This window comes from Homarus americanus, unplaced genomic scaffold, assembly GCF_018991925.1.
Source record: "Homarus americanus isolate GMGI-L3 unplaced genomic scaffold, GMGI_Hamer_2.0 scaffold46197, whole genome shotgun sequence".
NCBI lineage: Eukaryota > Metazoa > Arthropoda > Malacostraca > Decapoda > Nephropidae > Homarus > Homarus americanus.
This window is the reverse complement of record NW_024723050.1, coordinates 2,139,298-2,163,323: the sequence shown is the minus strand read 5'-3', so window position 1 is coordinate 2,163,323 and position 24,026 is coordinate 2,139,298. Positions and strand designations below refer to the sequence as shown.

The 24,026-nt window shown below is 45.0% G+C and overlaps 1 protein-coding gene across 1 annotated transcript; it reads left to right on the top strand.

The window, feature by feature from the left end:
• Positions 1-8,257: 8,257 nt before the first annotated feature.
• On the top strand, positions 8,258-23,715 carry LOC121863252 (potassium channel subfamily T member 1-like; the record flags this gene model as incomplete). The annotated part of the gene is given in 5 exon segments (XM_042361791.1): positions 8,258-8,357; positions 9,009-9,114; positions 21,075-21,262; positions 21,449-21,705; positions 21,996-23,715. Coding segments are annotated over 5 exon segments (723 nt in total), but the record flags the coding sequence as incomplete, so codon positions are not given.
• Between the last annotated feature and the right edge of the window lie 311 nt (positions 23,716-24,026).

The following is a 24,026-nucleotide window of genomic DNA, read 5'->3' as shown; positions in this document are numbered from 1 at the left end:
TTCTGTACTTTACATACTTTTCCCCACTTGCTTCATTTGTAAAACAAACACAACACACCAAAACTACTTACTTTCCTACTTGTACTTCACATACTTTTTCCTACTTGTACTCTCACATACTTTCTACTCTGCATCCCACACATCCCACACACCCCACAACACTCTCATCTCACCACACAGCCCAACACCCCACACCCACCCCACCCACCCCACACACACCTCACCCCACACACACACCTGCACCCCACACACACCTCCCACCAGCACCCCACACACACACACCCCACACACACACACGCCCCACACCTGCACCCCCCACACACCACTGCCTCACACCTGCACCCCACACACATCTCTCCACCTGCACCCCACACACACCCTCACACCTGCACCACACACACCTCTGCACCCCAACACTCACACACTCTCCCGACCGCAACCCCACACACCTCACACCTGCACCCCACACACACACTCCCCACACAACACCTTGCCCCACACACACTCTCCCCACACCCTTGCCCCCCACACACACCTCACACCTGCACCCCACACACACACACCCTCACACACCCTGCACCCCACACACACCCTCACACCTGCACCCCACACAAACCTGCACCCCACACACACCCTCACACCTGCACCCACACACACACTTCCCTGCACCCACCCCACACACACTCCTCGCACCTGCAACCCCCCAACACACACCCCACCTGCACCCACACACACCCTCCCAACCCCACACACACCCTGCACCCGCACCCCACACACACCTCCACCTGCACCCCACACACACACATCCTCGCACCTGCACCCCACACACACTCCCTTGCACCTGCAACCCACACACACATCGCACCTGCACCCCACACCTCACACCTGCACCCCACACACACCTCGCACATGCACCCCACACACACTCCTCACACCTGCACCCCACACACACTTCCCTCACACCTCGCACCCCACACACACCCACCCCTCAAACCTGCACCCCACACACACACTTCCTCAAACCTGCACCCCACACACACCTCACACCCTGACCCCACACACACTTCCCACACCTGCACCCCCACACACCTCCCCACACCCTGCACCCCACACACACCCTCCCTCACACCCCGCACCCCACACACACCCCCTCACACCCCACAACCCCCACACACACCCTCACACCCCGCACCCCACACACACTCCCACACCCACCCCACACACACCCCACACCTGCAACCCACACACCTCCCACCCCTGCACCCCACACACACCTCACACCTGCACCCCCACACACCCCCTCACACCTGCACCCCACACACACCCCTCACCCTGTACCCCCACACAACACCCTCAAACCTGCACCCCACACACACTTCCTCACACCTGCACCCCACACACACTTCCTCACACCCGCACCCCACACACTTCCTCACACCTGCACCCCACACACTCTCACACCTGCACCTCACACACACCCCCTCACACCTGCACCCCACACACACCCCTCACACCTGCACCCCACACACACACCCCCTCACACCTGCACCCACACACACTCCCCACACCTGCACCCCACACACACCCTCACCTGCACCTCACACACCTCACACCTGCACCCCACACACACCTCACACCCACACCCACACACACCCCCTCACACCTGCACCTCACACACACCCTCACACCTGCACCCCACACACACACCCTCACACCTGCACCCCACACACACTCCCTCACACCTGCACCCCACACACACTTCCCCACCTGCACCCCACACACACCCTCACACCTGCACCCCACACACACCCCCACACCTGCACCCCACACACCCCTCACACCCACACCCCACACACACCCCTCACACCTGCACCCCACACACACTCCCTCACACCCACCCCACACACCCCCTCACACCTGCACCCCCACACACCTCCCTCACACCTGCACCCCACACACACCTCCTCACACCTGCACCCCCACACACACTCCTCACACCTGCACACACACACCCCCTCACACCTGCACCCCACACACACTTCCTCACACCTGCACCCCACACACACCTCCTCACACCTGCACCCCACACACACCCCACCCTGCACCCCACACTTCCTCACACCTGCACCCCACACACACACTTCCTCACACCTGCACCCCACACACACACTCCTCAAACCCACACACACCTCACACCTGCACCACACACACCCCTCACACCCAACCCCACACACCCCTCACACCTGCACCCCACACACTCCCCACACCTGCACCACACACACCCCCTCACACCTGCACCCCACACACACCCCACACCTGCACCCACACACACTCCTCACACCTGCACCCCACACACATTCCTCACACCTGCACCCCACACACACACTCCCCACACCTGCACCTCACACACACTTCCTCACACCTGCACCCACACACACTTCCTCACACCTGCACCCCCACACACACTTCCCCTCACACCTGCACCCCACACACTTCCTCACACCTGCACCCCACACACACTTCCCCACACCTGCACCCCACACACTCCCTCACACCTGCACCCCACACACCTCCCTCACACCCACCCCACACACACCCCCTCACACCTGCACCCCACACACACTTCCCCACACCTGCACCCCACACACTCCCCACACCTGCACCCCACACACACCTCACACCTGCACCCCACACACACCCTCACACCTGCACCCCACACACACTCCTCACACCTGCACCCCACACACACTTCCCCCACACCTGCACCCCCACACACACCTCACACCTGCACCCCACACACACCTCACACCTGCACCCCACACACACTCTCCTCACACCTGCACCTGACACACACCCTCACACCTGCACCCCACACACACTCCTCACACTGCACCCCACACACACTCCTCACACCTGCACCACACACCCCCACCTGCACCCACAACCCTCACAGCTGCACCCCACACACACCCCCACAGCTGCACCCCACCACACCCCCTCACACCTGCACCCCACACACACCCTCACACCTGCACCCCACACACACTTCCCTCACACCCACACCCCACACACTTCCCCACACCTGCACCCCACACACACCTCCTCACACCACACCACAACACTCCTCACACCTGCACCACACACACACCCTCACACCTGCACCACACACACCTCACCTGCACCACACACACACTCCTCACACCTGCAACCACACACCCCACACACACACCTCTCACACCTGCACCCCACACACACTTCCCCACACCTGCACCCACACACTTCCTCGCACCTGCACCCCACACACACTGCACCTGCACCCCACACCTCCCCTGCACCTGCACCCCACACACACTTCCCCACACCCACACCACCTCCTCACACCTGCACCACACACACTTCCTCACACCCACACCCCACACACACACCCCCTGCACCTGCACCACACACTTCCTCACACCTGCACCCCACACACACTCCCTCACACCTGCACCACACACACTTCCTCACACCTGCACCACACACCTCCCCACACCTGCACCACACACCTCACACCTGCACCACACCACACTTCCTCACACCTGAGCACCACACACACTCTTCACACCTGCACCCCACACTTCCTCACACCTGCACCACACACCACCTCACACCCACACCCCACACACTCACACCTGCACCACACACACTTCCCTCACACCTGCACCCCACACACACACTCCCCACACCTGCACCCCACACACACCGCCCCACACCTGCACCCCACACACCCCCACCTGCACCCCACACACACTGCCCCACACCTGCACCCCACACACACTGCTCCCACACCTGCACCCCACACACACTTCCTCACACCTGCACCCCACACACACTGCCTCACACCTGCACCGCACACACACACTTCCTCACACCTGCACCGCACACACACACTTCCTCACCACCTCCACCCCACACACAAACTGCCTCAGACACACACACACACACATCTGCACCTCCATAGAACCTTCATAACATAGGGATTAATTTATGTACAATAATCACTAGATCATTTATCTTGGATAGTGTTGGTTTAACCAGAATTAATAATAACAATAATTGATAATGAATGACTGTGATGGTTTATTATTATTACAGGATGTCCCATGTATATCTAACACATTTTTAATATGAATATCTAAGAAATATCTTTATATTTAAATATCATTTTTCAGTGTTACAGGTGAATCCCTGAAGATTTGAACTATGGAACGCACGATGTACTAACATGGATTTTGTATAACCATAGAAGATATTTGCGGAGTATACGCCAGAGACCACCACCATTTTCTGTTGAAGGTGACGTCGTCTCCGGACTTCGGCAAATTGCTGTAGCTACGGCAACTTCTGTCTCTTGTGTTCTCATTGTACGACGTCTCACTTGCTTAGATGGACACACACTACCTTCTTCATAAAATATGTTGATAGAGAAAATAGTGTTATGACACAGGGCATCTCTGCATCGAAATACCCTTTCTAATGTTCTCTGACTTTCAACAATAGAGATGTATGTAATACAGTATAGAGTACTATAATAATCTATGATCCACGTTGCCACAAATTTACGCTCCACAGTTCAATTCTGAGATTCACCTGTAACACTAAAAATTAATGTTTAGATATACAGATATTTCGTTGATAGATGTACAATAAGAATGCGTCAGACATAAATGGATAACCCTGTATTTATTATTATTACTGATGAAGTTCCCAATTTTAGTACAGTAGATCATGAAAAACAAAGAGTATATTTGTCACGTGATCTTGGAGAGAGACAGCTGTGATCTCGGTATTTGAAGGTAACTTTGGGGAGGGAAAGCGCCCCCCCCCCCTGCCTCCCATGTTGATGGTTGTTTTGTACCCCAGGAGCAGGTGGTACACGCCTACACCACACCCACGCCTCCTTCACCATCACTACCATGGCCACACACCACACCCATGCCTCCTTTACCATCACTACCATGGCGACACGCCACACCCACGCCTCCTTCACCATCACTACCATGGCTACACACCACACCCACGCCTCCTTCACCATTACTACCTTGTGCGCCACACCCACGCATCATCGCCATCCTTAAGCGAAACACGCACCACACCCATATCATCACCATTCTTTCTGTGATACCTGCACCCACATGCTCCTTTACCATCGCTACCGTGATACACGCGCCGCTCCTTCGCCATCACTACCGTGACGCACACCACCGCCTCGGCCTACCATCACTACCGCACACCACCACGCCTCATCGCCATCACTACCATGTTACACACCACCCTTATCATCACCATCCTACTCGCCCGCCTCATCACCATCACTACCATGACCACACACCACACCCGCCTCATCACCATCCCTTTATGTTACACCACACTTATCCCATCACTACCAGCGATACACCACACCACATATCGTCGCAAAATCCCTACCTGCACACCACGCCATGCCCTCCACCGTCGCTTCATTTTCATACCCGCCTCCTTCACCATCACTACCGTTGCCACCACACCACACCCACGCCTCCTTCACCATCCTTTCTGTATTTCCCACACCACACCCACGCCTCCTTCACCATCACTACCATGGCCAAACACCACACCCATGCCTCCTTCACCATCACTACCATGGCCACACACCACACCCACGCCTCCTTCACCATCACTACCATGGCCAAACACCACACCCATGCCTCCTTCACCATCACTACCATGGCCACACACCACACCCACGCCTCCCTACCATCACTGCCACATGCACATCACACATTCACCATCACTCAACCATCCTCACAATCATCTACAGTCATCAGCTCACTTTCTCACCATAGGCATGTTTTCACTATCAATATTTACAGTGACGAACCCAATGTCACCATCACTTCCGGTCATTACCAACCGAGTTATCACTATTACTCTTTAATGCTAGGTCACTATGGCACAATGTGCATCACTGTACCTTCACTATCACTTCACAAGTTTACATCATCACATTGTTTCCTTACATTTACTACAGTACCACACAGTAACATTCATCATCACACCATACCCTCACGGTCACTCTCCCACCATGCTGTCAGTCACTATACCACCATGCTGTCAGTCACTATCCCACCATACTGTCAGTCACTATACCACCATGCTGTTAGTCACTATCCCACCATACTGTCAGTCACTATACCACCATGCTCTCAGTCACCTTCCCACCATACTGTCAGTCACTATCACACCATACTATCAGTCACTATCACACCATACCATCAGTCACTATCCCACCATACCGCCAGGCATTGTCATACCATACCGTTACCCCCATGATAACACCATATACACTGCAAAACACCTACACCAGCTACACCTCATAACACCTACACCAGCTACACCTCCTAACACCTACACCAGCTACACCTCATAACACCTACACCAGCTACACCTCCTAACACCTACACCAGCTACACCTCCTAACACCTACACCAGCTACACCTCCTAACACCTACACCAGCTACACCTCCTAACACCTACCAGCCCTACGCACTCCTAACACCTGCACCATTCACCTCCTAACACCTACACCGGCCGCACTTCATAACGCCTACGCCAGCTACAACCTCATAACACCTACACCAGCTACACCTCCTAACATCTACACCAGCTACACCTCATAACACCTACACCAGCTACACCTCCTAACACCAGCTACACCTCCTAACACCTACACCAGCTACACCTCACAACACCTACACCAGCTACACCTCCTAACACCTACACCAGCTACACCTCCTAACACCTACACCAGCTACACCTCATAACACCTACACCAGCTACACCTCATAGCACCTACCAGCTACACCTCATAACACCTACCAGCTACACCTCCCATAACACCTACACCAGCTACACCTCCCTAACACCTACCGCCACCTCACCAACACCTACACCAGCTACACCTCATAACACCTACACCAGCTCACCTCACTACACCAGCTACACCTCTAACACCTACACCTCATAACACCTACACCATACACCTCTTAACACCTACACCAGCTACCTCATAACACCTACACCAGCTACACCTCATAACACCTACACCAGCTACCTCATAACACCTACCAGCTACACCTCATAACACTTACGCCAGCTACACCTCATAACACCTACGCCAGCTACACCTCATAACACCTACGCCAGCTACACCTCATAACACCACGCCAGCTACACCTCATAACACCCTACCTCCCTAACACCTACACCAGCTACACCTACACCAGCTACACCTCCTAACACCTACACCAGCTACCTCCTCATAACACCAACACCATCTATGTACCATGATAACAAGTGCTGATCCTCTGTGGTAACACTACATTCCAATTAAATACCTGTTACACCCGTCAAGTAACAGCAGCTATAGCTTTAAAATAACTTACGCTACATCTCCATAATGACACCTTCTACACCCCAGGTAACACCTTGAACAATTAATGTAAACTCCTGCTACACCCCATGTAACACCAGCTCCACCTCCATGGTATCTGCCGCTACACTTCCATGGTAACACTTTGTACACCCCCTGAGTAACACGTGCTACACTCGCGGCCTGACACAGCTGCTTGCCTCAGTCTTGCCCTGGACAACCCTAGAGTCACACCCGTGAAGGGCATCCCGTTCATGAGAATGTCGGAGACGATGCATCCAATCTTGTCAATATATCCGAGGCCACCTTCGGCTCGACGCACTACTTGTGTGGTGTATGATATACCATTTTTCTCTCAGTTTACCCCCGTGTATGATAAACCATTTTCTCTCATTATAAGTTAGAGGTAAGCCTTGCCTTGTGCACGTTGCTCAATGTGTGTGCACTTTACAGCTATACGTTGTAGTGTTTTGAAGTAGTGTAAAGTATGATTGCCGTAGTGTATAGTGCTTGGTCGTCACCACGGTGTAGTGCCCGTGGCTCTCGTGTGTATATTGCTGCCTGGCTGGTCTTGAATTGCAGGTGTGACTATCTTCCTCATCCTTGTCAGTATAGTTTAACACACCATAATCTAGTATCCCTGTTTTCAAGTGAAAGAATAAAGTAAATTTTATGTACATATAGAAATAACTTTCCATGCAAGAGCGTGATAAACTGCAAGTGTGTAAATAAAAAATGACATATCAAAGTTGGAGTGGCCGACTTCTAGGGTTGGAGCGTGTAGTAGTGTCTTGGGTTATGTTTCAGTTTTCGCTGAACATCTCCGACGACCCCAAGGAGGGCCACAGCAACCTCATCGAGCGGGCCGAGATCGCGCAGCTGGTCCGTTCCCGCATGCAGAGTCTAGGTAAGTTTTGGGCGAAGTTCTCAGTGCTACCCTGCGGCGCCCTCACTACCCAGCTGCAGGGGGATTTAGGTTGATCATTAGTCGCCTCATAGTGTTCTCTTGGACACATCCATCATCCACCCCAACCACAAGATAGACTCTCGGGTAAAGAACTCATAAGGCTTTCATATTCCATACTAAAGAAATCATCCTCTACTTTTATCCAGGAAGGGATAGTTACTTATATTTTTGTTGTTAGGATGCTAAACAGTAAATCTATCTACCTAAATTCTTGGCAATATATTTTTCATAACTCTTAATTATTAGGTTCAGATTCATCACAAAAGTAGCTCGTACTAAAACTAAGGCACTCATCCTTAGCAGATTATGTTGACAGATGATGAGTGTTCACTGTGATCTACTGTGACTCTAATGTTAAATATCAAGTGGCTTAGTTTTCCCTCTTAATTTCTGATGTGGTTATGTTTTTTTCACGTGTTCAAACCTTTTCACATACAAAGAAAGGGGATTTCTTCTTTGAAATTCACATGAACCCCAGAGTTGGAAATTCTCACAAGTAACTCAGATGAGTGAATACTTCCTCTGTTTATTATCCCCTGCAGCACTTGGTTGTTCTTTAGCTATCATAACTCAGCTGGTGTCCACCCACAGCCCTGCCACCTGAGGACTATGACGATGTGTCTGAGAAGCGCAACTCTTTGTCTTTTGTCATCATCAACCCCTCGTGCGACCTCAAGCTGGAGGAAGGCGACATTGTGTAAGTTGTCCCAGGCTCATGATTATATGGTTATCTTCTGTATATTATTAACAATACTGTAGATTGGATTTCATGCTTGTAGACTTTTGGTTTAAAAGAATCATTGATATAAATAATAAATTTTGAAACTTTTTAGGGCTGGAATGAAAATGTCACACAGGATGAAACACATTAAGATTACTGGAACTCAAAGGGCTTTTTGAATTTTTGTAATAGTAAAGTAGGTGTTGACGGCCTACCCTTCCCACCTGTGTGTGAGTTGCCATTTTCCTCGCTGTCACCTGACGTTGTGAACAGCCTATGAGCATGGTATGATTATGGTCGCTGGGAGGACTGGATATCAACTTGAAAACTCTCACTCAGACCTCACGTGTGAATGCCAGTCTCTTGTTAGCGTGTGCGAGACTGAAAAAGTATAAATATAATAACAAAAATACAGTAAAGGATAATATTATACCAGCATTGTGTGGAACAGCCTAATCTCTGCACCAGGGAGTGTGTCTTTTCAAGCTCTCATTCGCTTTTGTGGTCACAAGGGATTTGCATCTACATTTGGGTCGAATTCAAGTATGAGTAGACCTTAGCTCCATAGATCATGAGTTGTCAAGTTTGTCGTGCCTAAGAAATGTATCATATGCATAGAAATCGATATTGTAGAAGTAAGACTCAAAAAAGATAATCTGGGTTTCGTCCTTATGTGGAACCTACAATATCAGCTCAGCCAGTGGTTGAGTGTGGGTCTAAGTTAACCTGAAATATGTCATATTTGTTTATTTTCTCTATACTCACAGGCACAGATATGAATAAATATAAGAGAATGAGCATTGTATTGCGAGGTCGTGCATGCAGACCAAACAGGAGGACGTTTAGGAGAGGATAATTGAACTGACAATAACAAGACTGTTCTCCTGGATGGGTTTAAAATCCACAAACCTACTCCAAATGTGGAAAGACTAGCACACTAGTTCATTATGCATGTGTGACAGAAGCGCACGGAAAATGAAAACGTTTTAGAAAATTTAAACGATAAAATGGCGGAAAAAGTGCTATACAAAGAAAACTAGTCGTCAGTCTTAACCGTGTTTGTCAGTTGTAAACAGAAAATGATGCTGTATGCCTTCCCCTTCATTTTATTTGCTGTATTTATCGTCCCTATGGTCCCACGGCAACGTTGAGATCTAATATTTCATGTACAGTATTCTTCGGACAGGCGTGTCCACACAGGAATAGATAGAGAGGCCGTGACGAAGTTGATCACAGGCTCAATGTAATCACACATATGAGAAATATTTACAAGTTTAAACATAAATAAAAAATTCACTTTAGTAATTTATTAAGAATGCAATATGTATTGAATAATTTAAAAACTAAATTTAGTTATTTTACGTGGTTCGATATTTTATATACTGTATAAATATCCTCATTGTTGACTATAGTAGATCTTTACCATAGAAATTGGCCTAAGTCGGTCAGGCAGAAACGACACATTTCATTTAAGTGAGATGGGTTGGAAAAATTGACAGTTCTTGGAAAAAATTACTGAAACGGGGAAAGTTGACGGAAAAGTGCTGGTGACGGCGCCTTCACCCCTACGCCCTGCTTGACGTTCCAGAATGTTCATCTAGGGCACCCAGGTTGACGTTCCAGAATGAGCGCTCCTTTTCGCGGCATTGTTTGAATGCCCAGCGCGGATTATCAGATTCCAGTGTAACGGGCCGAGTTCTTCTCTTTTCAATAATTTACCATCCAGATATTCTTTTCTGTTAGTATTCTTATTTATTCATATACTTATATGTTCTTTGTAGCATTCTTTTCAATGAGTATCCTGTTTTATAGTTATCCTTCTTCAGTTCTTTATACATATACTTATTCTTATAGATTCTTGCTTATATTCTTTATCTTTATATACCTTATATTTTTATATATTCTTATATAAGTAACTCTAATGTTTCTGTTTATATTTTCCAAGTCAGTGTTCTTCCTTTTCATTTTCTTTCATATATATTATATTATCTTCCATATGTTTTGTTCTAGTTGTATTCTAAACGATGGATTAACCTGGAAACCATGTCTTCCTTATTACCACACTTATTATACTTACAACGGTAGACCTGCCACCACCCAGAATTTTATTAGAATATAACATATCTTAGTGAACTGTTAGGTAGCAAGCTTCTAGGCACGTGAGTAAGTATTATTTTCTGGGAACCAATGTTCAGAAGGAGTAGAGAGGTGATACTCATAGATTACTAATTCAATATTTATTAACACAGTGAGAGGATAAGATGTGACTTAAATTCACCCAGACAAAACTGGACTCTCAGGTCTTACTGTACCATTGATCAAATAAATCCATAATTACTCATTAATTCATTAAACACTTCAAGTACTTATTACCTCATTAAACAACTCCAAGTACCTGGTATATCATTTGACTATTTCAATACTCATTACTTCATGACAACGGTGGTATTATTTCTCTGACAAATGAGATTCAGGAGTTACTACACACGGTCAGATAACACTGGACCCTCTGGTCGTCCTTTTATAAGTAACCTATTACCTCTTCAATTCTTGGTTATAACATTTAACAAGCATTACATTATTCCATTGTCACTACAGATGATTATATGACACTTGACAATATCCCAAATCAACTTATCTTGTCACATTCTATCGGCATGAACAACATGATACTTTTCCTTCAGTTCATGTACCCAACTCACATAACATATATCCTGGTAATATCAACATTTATGTGTTCACTACTTAACCTGGGATTTCCATATTTCTGTTAGTTAATCCCTCAATCACAATACCATAATACTTAGGCCCATGTAACTGTGAGGAGTGCCCCAGGGTATATATGCCGGGTGTCTCCATAACAAATGACGATCGCTGTTAGGGGGTCGGTTGTAGACAGACACACTCCAGGGGAGCTGGGGCCTGATTTGCAGGACTTTACTGTTTGATCCTGTCGAATTAACAGCATCGTCCAACCTGGCTACCACCCACGGTAGCCGATGAGTATTCAGCTCAACACACTGGCCTGGAGATACGTTGAGGAAGAGTCACGAATGCATAAATGTCTAACTTCAACTATACAAAACATACGTCTGGCAATGGTTCAGACGACTCTTACTTTCTATAAATCCTTTCACTGGGTAAATGAAAATTTCACTGTTACAACATGAACACTGATATTCACAAAATTGACTAAGTTAAACTGAATTAATAGGCGGCGGGGAACACACGTTAACATACCTGGAGAGACGTTGAGGAAGAGTCACGAATGCGTGATTCTCCCTCGTGTAGAGGTATATACGTGCACCCGTGGGGCAGCTTGGGCCTCCGTATTCATACCAGAAAGGTCGATCTTACCAACAACATACCTTCTCTACCATTTTGGATCACCGTATACTTAGTTATGAACTCCTGTGTTCTTGATCAGGGTAATTTCCTATGTCTATTCATATAATCTAATCAGAGGTTGAGCTTGTCAGGAAAAGGTGGAATATACACGTTGATAACATTAATTCTGCAAGCTCAGGGCTGAGGCGAACAAGGAGCTATTCACGGGGAGACAACTGACAAACTCTAAACTACAACCATCATATTCTCTGATGTTTGGGCAACAAAATAATCTGACTTCAGTAGCAATTGGAAAGTCATGGTCAGTCTTAGGGAACGAAACCGCGGGTATCGTTTGTCCTGGCAGACTCAACACTCACTTACCTACCCAATGTTACTAACAATAAAGACAGTTAAAGCGTTCAACATCACTCGCAAAGGATCTTGTCTGCTTTAACTGTAATCAAACATATCTAAGTTGACTCAAAACAAGGGTGTTCTCTCTCACATTCAAATTCATTTTATAGAGAGGTTGGTTTCATTAAGTCAGAGAAAATGGGATAACGGAGGACTGAGGTGTCTTGAAGTGATGAGAAAACGGACTCCTCAGACGGAGGGCTCAAACGAAAGCAGAGTTATATGTTTTGTGGGCTATTGAGCGTAATATGAATCGTTTGATTTTGGTGCTAACTGACGTGTATGACCGTGGTCGTTACACCAGCATGACTTTTTGTGTCTCAAGCCACTCGCTCCCCCCATACAGATTTTTTCAGGGCCGAAACAAATCGTAATATAAGCAATTTTGTTCAAAATTTCAGTATAGGTACTCCTGAGCATGCCGATTCTGAATCTATTATTGAAAGCTCCATTGTGTTTTAATTAGTGGTCGTAATGATGCTTAAAATATTATAATGACATTTTTCTCAATTCTTATTTCAGTACTCGCCAACTATTGGTTTCCAAGGTGATTGGCTGACATTGTTGTTTTTCTGGATGTACTTAATTACTGAAATTAATCCCACCGAATTTCAAGTCTGACAGAAAATCATATTTTGGTGAAAAAACACGTAAGGGTCCCCCCCTCACAGATTTTTTCATGGATGAGAGAAATCTCAGTATGTGCAATTTTTTTCAAAATCTCAGTACAAGTATAGGTACTCCTGAGCATGCCGATTCCGAATTTATTATCGACACTTCGATTGCGGAATAATTAATGGTCGAAATGACACATGGATTATTTTTATGACATTTTTCTCGATGCTTATTTGAGTACTCACCAACTATTGGTTGGTGTTTTTATGTAGTTATGGAGTTACTTAATTACTGAAATTAATCCCACAAAATTTCAAGTCTGACAGAAGATCATTTTTGGGTGAAAAAACACGTAAGGGTCCCCCCCTTACAGATTTTTTCAGGTCCAAAACAAATCGCGATATATGCGATTTTGTTCAAAATATCAGTATAGGTACTCCTGAGCATACCGATTCCGAATCTATTATCGACAGTTCGATGCCGAATAATTAGTGGTCGAAATGATGCTTGGAATATTTTAATGACATTTTTCTCAATGCTTATTTAAGTACTCGCCAACTATTGGTTTCCAAGGCGATTGGTTGACATTTTTATGTTTTTCTGGATGTACTTAATTACTGAAATTAATCCCACCGAATTTCTAGTCTGACAGAAAATCATATTTGGGTGAAAAAACAGGGCCAAAACAAATCATGATATATGCGATTTTGTTCAAAATCTCAGTATAGGTACTCCTGAGCATGACGATTCCGAATCTATTATCGGCAGTTTGATTGCGGAATAATTAGTGGTCGAAATGACACTTGGAATATTTAAATGACATTTTTCTCAATGCTTATTTCAGTACTGCCCATCTATTGCCTTCCGAGGTGATTGGTTGGTGTTTTTATGTAGTTTTGGATGTACTTAGTTACTGAAATTAATCCCACCAAATATCAAGTCTGACTGAAAATCATTTTTGGTTGAATGTACTGTAATTACTTACTTTTGTTTGTTTCATTTTCATGGTTTGTCCATTTTATCATGTTGTATCAAAGTAATATTGTTAAAAGTAGTGTAGTTGTATTGTAGTGTAGTATTATAGGTACTGGAAAATAATGCTATGATTATGTTATAAATGTATTTTTTGTGGGATTATTATTCCGATAATTATTTCTATGCATTACTTGCTCTCCCAAACACAAAGACAGCCAGACAACCTGGCGACAGAATGCCTGTGTCGCCGAGCACTTTTTATGTAAAATAATGCAGATAAAATAAATTCTAAATGAAATATTTATGGGAAATAAATATTATGATCAGTAAATATATGCATTACAGGCCATCCCGGATACATAAGAACATAAGAATGGAGGAAACTGCAGCGGGCCTATTGGCCCATACTGGGCAGTCCCGTTTACACCCAACCCCTATTGCTCATATGAGCATCCAACCTATGTTTGAAGCAATTCAGCGTATTCGAGTTAATGATGATATTTGGTAACTTGTTCCATTCATCCACTACTCTGTTTCCAAACCAGTGTTTACCTATTTCACGCCTAAATCTAAATTTGTCTAATTTAAAACCATTGTTACGAGTTCGCTCCTGGTTGGATAATTTGAGTACCTTTGTAATGTCCCCTTTGTTTAGCCCTCCCTGCCTTCCACTTATACACCTCTATCAGGTCGCCCCTCGCTCTACGTCTCTCGAGGGAGTGCAAATTAAGATGCTTTAACCTGTCTCTATACTCAAGGTTCCTAATGCCCGGGATTAGTCTTGTCATTCTCCTCTGAATTCTTTCCAAGGATTCTATATCCATTCTGTAATACGGTGACCAGAACTGAACTGCGTAATCCAGGTGTGGTCTCACAAGAGCAAGATACAGTTTTAGGATGACCTCGCTAGTCTTGTAACTAACACTCCTTTGTATGAACCCAAGTACTTTATTAGCCTTGTTACGAGCAAAACACATTGTTTACTTGGCTTAAGGTTCCTACTTATCATTACTCCTAAATCTCTCTCGCAGTCGGATTTCTATGGCATCGTTGTTCATCTGGTATCTGGTTTCCCTGTTTACATCTCCTATACTGAGTACTTTACATTTGTCGACATTGAATTTCATCTGCCATTTTTCAGACCATTCGAAAAATTTGTTTAGATCTTCCTGTAGTTTTGCGGAGTCCTCGTCAGATTTGATAACACGTCCTATTTTAGTGTCATCAGCAAATTTACTTATGTTGCTGTCTATGCCGATATCTATGTCGTTTATGTATATAATAAACAATAATGGTCCAAGTACTGAGCCTTGGGGAACTCCACTTGTGACGTTGCTCCAATGGGACTTAGTGCCGTTAATGCTCACTCGCTGTTTCCTGTCCTGTAACCACGCCCTAATCCATTTAAGGATGTCACCTTTGATGCCATGAGCTTCTACCTTTCTAATTAGTCTTTCGTGGGGGACTCTGTCGAAGGCTTTACTAAAGTCGAGATATACCACATCATAATTGTGCCCCTCGTCCACCGATTCGAAAACTGATGAAAAGAATGTTAATAGATTAGTTAGGCAAGAACGTCCGCAAGCACAAAATGGTCGCTAAGTGTGGAGTGACCACGAGTCAAACAACACAGTCCCCTTATCTCCCTCCCCTCTCCCTCCCTCAGCACTGCCAGGGAAGTTTCTAGAGGATCAATATATAGTTTTTCTTACTTCTTTTTTATTGTTTCGTCTTTTAAAAGGTTAAATATTGCTTTTGGAAAAGTTGATTTTACTCGATTTATCCCGCGTGGGGGTTACAGCCAGCGGCACCCTAGCCCGGGGCATAAGGGTTAAGTTTGTTTGATTTATTTGTAATACTATAATGTCAGCAGCAAGATAAAGTTGGTTTAAGTGGGTATCATTGACATTTAAAGTTGTCTTCCACTCAGTGAATAACAAACAAACTACTGCTGTTGGAACTTCAGAAAAATGTTTTCCTTGCTATTTGTAGTTAGGATTGGCTAACTGTACAAATAGCACTCCCTCACATCTCGCTAATAAAGTTCATATAGATTTCTTCAGTAGCCACCTTTCTTGAGGCATTTAAAATGTAATAACTATATCAACAAAACCTAAAATTTGCAGTAATACTTATCCATTGCATCTTTACAATATTTCTTGGAAAACCTGTAATTTGTAAATGGTGTGTGATACTGTAATTGCCTTTAAGCCTTGCCTGTACTCCCTGTTGATTAAGATTCTTGTAAGATATTCATTGGTAAGTATATCTTTTTATATAATGTATCATGTAGAAGGCTAATAAGTCTAAAAATTATTCAAATTTTATCATTTCCTTTATTTTTTAATCAAAATTCAAACATTAGACCAAATTTCTGCATCTTTTCTTTCTTTGATACATATTGTGTGCAAGAACTTCTCTAAGCTCTCCTCCGCTATTGTGGATATTAATCAGTAATCCATCTTCTGGTGCTTGCTATTGTTTACATTCTTTTATTGTGTTTTGTAGAGCTCTGTATATACAGCAAACCCTCGCTTTACGCGGTTTCACTTTACGCGTTTCCACGTTTACGCGGTACCCTGCCGAACACGGAATGCTCACTTTCCAGCGGTGTGTGTACCCTTTTGCGCGGAGAGCGGCTGGCGGTCCTCTCGCGCCGCGCCATTTTTGGATCCAAACCTCCCGCCATCCGCCATGTTGTGTAAGCGGCACGAGTAGGTTGCGCAGTGTATGTCTTTGTTGCGTTATCGGTGACGTCATATGACATATTGGACTGTGATTGGGCAAAGCATCCTTACCTCCCTCCCCGCTAGCTGTGATTGGTTTAATGTATTATGACATGCCCCGCTGCAGTAGCGTTCAAGCCTCTTGACCTACCTGCGTCAGTTACACCCCTCCCGGCTACACCGTGTATATCGGTATCCATTGTTCCATAAGAATGGCTTCCACCGGACCACCACCACCACCACCACAAAGAAACCTTGCATTACCTGGACCCAGCCGCCCTAAGCCAAAGAAGACACGACGTTCCTTAAGCTACGAAATTAAATATAAGATCTTACAAGAGTTGGAGAAAGGAACAAGACAGGTTGATCTCGCGCGCCAGCATGGTGTTAACGAGTCTACGATCAGGACAATTAAGAAGGATGCAGCCAAGATAAAGGAGCACATGAACATCACAAAGTCTACAGGTGCTTCTATGATCAAGTATTTCCACAACCAGGTGCTTCTCAAGACGGAAAAATTACTTGTGAGCTACTTGGTTCGTCAGGCGCGACAGAACATGGCGGTGGACACGCGCTCAGTTAAGGAGTACGCACGTGAACTGTATGCTGCAGTGTTACGAAAGATGGGAATTGCAGAGCCCAAACCCATTAAAGCTTCCTCTGGGTGGTTACAGAGGTTTAAGAAGAGGAACAAGATCACCAATATCAACATTGGTGGTGAAGAAGCTAGTGCTGACCATGTTGCGGCTAGGGAATTTCCTCCGTTTTTACGTGAGATTATGGAGGAAGGACAGTACACCGACGACCAGGTATTTAACATGGACGAATCTGGTCTTTTTTGGAAAAAGCTACCTTCCGAGAACTTCGTTGTGAAGAATGCCAGCAAGTGTCGGGGCCGGAAGTTGCAGAAGGAGCGCATCACCGTCCTGTTTGCCACCAATGCCTCCAGTACCTGTAAGCTCAAGTTATCGGTGATCCACACAGCACGCAAGCCGCACGCCTACAAGAGCATGGACATGACCAAGCTAAATGTCCACTGACTGACCACACGTAAGGCGTGGATGTTCTCTACTCTGTCCCTATCCTGGTCTGATGACTATTACATTCCTGACGTTAAGAAATTCTGTGAGCAACACAATGTTCCATTCAAGATTTTGTTGCTGCTTGACAACGCACCAGGACACTCGCCCCTACTGTTAGATTGTCACCCCAATGTAAAAGTGGTCTTCCTTCCTCCCAACACTACGTCTATAATACAGCCCATGGACCAAGAATTGATCTGTAATGTAAAAGCTGCATTCTCTGCCAAGAAATTCAAGCTCCTGAACGACTACACCAACACCAAGGAAAAGTTGCATAACCTGAGTGACACCAACACCGATAGCAAGAGCGAAGACGACGAGGATCAACAGTTGGCAGTGCAAGAAGTACTTGAGACAATTTTGGAGAACATTCAACGTCAAGAAAGCTATGGACTTCTTGGTGGAGGCATGGGATCAGCTGTCTGTAGCAACTGTTCGTCACGCATGGAGACATGTGTTGCAAGGTATTCCGGGTGTTAGGCAGAGTAAATCTGTGACTGGTGAGGTTCAGACTGTTGCAGTAGCAGTGGACCTTGCCAGAGAAGCTGTGCAGTGTTACAGCTGCAGGCTTCTCCGAGACCACCAACGACGACATCCTGGAGGTGATAAGGGATCCTGATGTGACTACCGATGAGATGGTAGATGATGATGACGTCAGTGAAGAGGCAGGTGGTGCGTCATCCCAAGAAGAACGCCAGTTATCCCATAGTCATGTAAGGGGTGCCATCGAGTGTATTGAGAAAGTCAAGCTCCTCCTTTCCGACGACCCTGATGCTAACAGGTATGAAATCTTCACTACCCAGCTGTTGCAGACTATGGAGCCCTACATCAAGGTTTATCACGACAACATAAACACCAGCTGTCAGCAAGGCATAACCGAGTTCTTTGCCCACAACCCACCACAGCCAGCCCAAGCCAGTGATAGTGACAGAGGCAGAGACAGTGATGATGACTTTGAGGGATTTGTCAGGGAGGCACTAGTAAGTGTGGATGACAGCGATGAAGTCTCACCTGAGGGCCAGTAGCCTGCCCTCTGCCTCGGAACCAGCCTCCATTCCCCTACGCCGACCCATCTCTTCTACTAACGTAAGTGTTAATCCCCAACCTTGTATTTTTCTAAACTAACCTTCAGTTTATTATTCTCTTATTGATTGTTCCCTTCTATATTATGTGTGTGTGAATACCATCACAAAGTTAAGATGTTATTTTTAGTAAAACGTACGTATTGTGTCGGGAAAAAGTGGAGTTTGGGGGTCGACCCAGTCTCTATTTCAATTAATCCCATATGTTATGTTGTTCACTTTACGCGTTTCTCACTTTACGCGGGCCGCCGTGGGTTCAATTAACCGCGTAAAGTGAGGGTTCACTGTAATTACATTTTTGGGCCGATGGGATTTTTTATACAGTACAGGTATTTCCATGACATTGAGTGACAACTATGATGTTTTGCTTTTACATTTTAGTCTTCATTTTTAGAGTTGTTCTCCATTGGTTTTCCCACCATAATACAGGTAACCTAGTGTGATAACCTTCTTGAGACATTTCCTTACTCTTTGATCAAGCTAAAAGATTTAATTCTTCCTTGTCATAGTATTTTCACGTTTGATTTGTATTCAACAAACGCTTTGCACTCACACCAGATGATACTTAGATTACAGCATAGGTCAGAATTCAGAAGGGAAGAGAGATTCCTTAGGAGTTTGAATACAGCCAGATTCTACTCCACCGTTGCCCGAAAACCTGGGTACATTTGCCGGCGTCAACGCCCTGATTGTTCAGTGCGCAGTGTCGGCATTCTGGTGAACGATTCATCACTGGCCGATGCGATCATTTCCAGCATGAATCATGATCAGCATCACAACAGGAAGGAGAAGCTGCCAGACGTAAGAGGTTACTCCGGCACTCCACATCTACGGCAGCCACATATATCAGAAATACGTGACAATAATTCGCTAAAGTTTCACATCGAGCAAGCTGTTATTGGTCTTTTTAAACCAGTTCAAGCTTTTTTTCTACCTCATTAGTTTTACACGATCACTTCCTGTATTGAATAATTTCAGATCTCATACCTCATGAAATATTTATATATGTAATTCCATTAGTACCTTCTGTTGTCCTTGTCAGGAAGTGAATTCATGACAAAGTCTTATTTTGCAATGCATTAATATTTCAAACTTGTAATAATTCAAACAGTTACTTCAGATTTTCCTATAGTTATGTATGCAAATTAATGTAATATTTTTTTTTTATTAAAATGTAGGAAGAAATAGTAGCGGATTTTATAATACTCTCTTCATTCTGCCAACACATTTTTTGAATATTTCATCCTTGACGACTAGGACGAAATATTCTAGTTGTACGTAGCCATACTGTAGTTTATCCCGTCACACCTTAAAACAGCAATGAGGGTATATGTAGCCCCCCTCAGCTTTCATGCTTATCTGCTCGCTGTTTTGAACAGGGAAGGAGGATGGTGGTGTGTATCATACTGGTAGAGGTGACCCATGAAACAGCACACTTGCGTGAGGCGGGTTGATTTACACCATCAATTTTCAGCCTCTTGCACTGTGATTTCGTGATATGGTTGAAATTTCTAAGGTCTAAACATTATTACATAAAGTTCACAAAAGTAAAAATCATACCACATCATCTCATGCTCGTACAGTTGAGTGTACTCTGCGAATCTCATTTTCTATTTATCAGCTCATTTGGCCTTGTGCAATTCGTTGTAAATATATATTCCACACCAACGCAAAGCCTTTACTTTACATGAACTCTGAGAATTTCCTCCCAGATATCTCATCCGGCCAAGTCCATTCTCGGCTCAGAAGACGTTCGAGAGGCACAACTCCCGGCGGAAGTCAAACATATCTCTGTGTGATACCAGACGGCGCAGTACCACCTTCACTCGCCCTCCGCCACTCACCTCAGCTCCCAAGTCTAATTCTCTCAGCCTTCCAGACAGCCCACAGATTTCCCCTGGTGAGTATAATCCTCTGAACTGACTGCCCCAGCTGCTACTTTAACTGCACCTTACTCATATCGGTAATAGTGCCAACGAAGACCTATCTGCAAACTTTGAAACTCGTATCAGAATCTGCACACTTTTTCTTCTCGTTTTTTCATCTAACAGAGACTAATTCTTCCTCCAATTCCCTATTCCTTCAGCTCCCGTCCTGGGTTCCCTTGTAGAGTCCCTTCACGTCCCCATGTCCCCTCCAACAGGATATGTTCGTGGCCGTTCCAATTCCCTTCGCGTGGACGATATCCTCATGCGGCGATCCAACTCATTACGCTTTGGTTTGGAAGGAACCCGCAAGATCAACAGCTTTGAGGAGCTGGGCATCAGCCCTCTCACCCCCCTCACCAGGGACGAGCGCACGGGCTCCATCAAAATCCCTACCAATGGCTCCATTGGCTTAGAGGTAAGCAACACTTGTTTTAATATCTCTCTCTCTCTCTCCTATTTAAATTCATAATTTATTGTTTTTAATAAAAAGTATAATGTAAAAGCGTCTTTTGTGTCAGGAATACATTTAATGAAACCCCTTCTGTGTAATGGGGAATATTTTGTACTTTTCAAACAAATTGTCTTCGTTATTTTTTTTGGCAATACACTTCACTGGAAGTGATGTTATAACCAACCTCGTTAACATTAGAGAAGTGACTGATCCAATGTTTTTCTTGACGTTTGTAGTTTATTTGTGTGCCGCAGGTAACGCCACCTGAAGAGTGTGGATCTGAGGCCTCCGTCCCTTCCATCCAGCTACAAGGTACCATTGTCTGACCACCGCCATCGCCTCGGCCTGCGCGCGTTTGGTTCCACATGAGTGGGGCCCGTGGGCTGACTCGCGCTCGCTCTCCACGTCTCTGACGGCCAGCGGCCTCCTTCACTTCCCGGCCAGCCCTGGGGCCCGTGCCCTGGCCACATTCACAGTGAGAGGAGGTCGATAAGACTGATGTGATGTTGAGCAGGCTGGCAAACCAGCTGAGTCTCGGTTGGGTTTCTAGTGATGCCATAAGTGCTTGTTTAGAGTGCAATTCATCCCAGTTATGTCCAATACTGGACGTTCTGCGAACCTTGGGTACAAACGTAGATGAATTCTAATTTTGGAATGAAACTTTATCGAACTTTTCACCCGTGAAAGAGTGATTTAAGGTTAAAGTGATATATTGGTTTTTTTTTACATCTGAGAAACACAAACTGACTCAATGGAATCTGAGCATTACAGTATGAACCGAAGAGACAGTCTTCACTTGTGCTTTACCGCCACCGCGGCTTACCTTCCATGAAGGGTTTGTTGTTTTATAAGCGAGTGCTGCATCGCGGAAAGAGAGCCCCTCTACCACCCAGGAGTGGGCAACACTGTGCCTATTAAGGAAGTACAGTATGGAAGTGTCTTGCACACATTACAATGCTAAAAGACCAGAGTTGGCTATAGTGATCTTGGATATATACTGCAGGTGTTACCAGGCTCTACCAGCTTCCTGCAAGTGTCATCTGTTCCATTCAGGTCCAAGTAATGAAAGGTGGTTCTATCATTAAGATCCTTCAAGTTTAAACAGGTATTTGTAACTTGTTAGTGTCAACTGATGAAGAAGTGTCAAATGATAGGCAGTTCACCAAGTCACTGTAAATAACAATGATGTCAGCTACTTTTCTTAAGTCCTGGCAAGTCTCTCCAAATATCAGCAAATTCCTGCGAGAGAGAGAGAGAGAGAGAGAGAGAGAGAGAGAGAGAGAGAGAGAGAGAGAGAGAGAGAGAGAGAGAGAGAGATTCGGTGGTGATGGTAAGGGGCAGGAGAGGGTGAGGGAGGCTGTGTTGGGCTGAAGGGTCTCCAGCCAGCCACTCCCACTGCAGCATTTTATTATATATCCTCACTAGCGGTGTTTTCATTGTTTTGAAACATTTGCATTTTAATTATTTGTTAATAGTTGTGATTTTTCCAGTTTATTACATTATATATATATATATATATATATATATATATATATATATATATATATATATATATATATATATATATATATATATATATATATATATATATATAATCATTGTCATTATGCGCATACATATTTGTACAGACATATAACATTGTGATAAATCACTCATAATATTACATAATATACAGTACATGTACATGAGTCATCATCACATGATGTACGTACGCGAGTCATCATCACATGATGTACGTACGCGAGTCATCATCACATGATGTACGCGAGTCATCATCACATGATGTAGATAAGTCATGTACATGGAATGAAAAGCTAGTCATAATCCAGCATAATCTTTATTTTATTATTACATATACAGTATATAGTTACTAATTACCGCATAGCACATGTGTAGTATTAAGGACAGATGCTGGAGGTGGTGTCGGGCGCCGTCTTCATTGTCACAACAAATACACACCTAAAACAGTCCTCATCCTGGCCTTCATTACCCTTCTCGTGGAGGTGGTGTATGGGCGTTGTGTTGCTTCTACAATATTTGTTTTAACATATATGATACATTTATAATTGTTTTCAACTGTCAGTATGTGTGCCAAGATGATAAATGTTTTTTGGGAAGTTATAAATCTTATAGGTTACTGTAAACTGGGGAATTTCTTGGGCAATCACACCTTCTGTTTGGCTTTAGGAAATTATTTTGTTTCACTATAGTCAAGTTCGCTATATATTTTCGTCGGAAATTTTTGGAGACTTAGCAAGACTATACATTTTTGTAAACGTTATGAA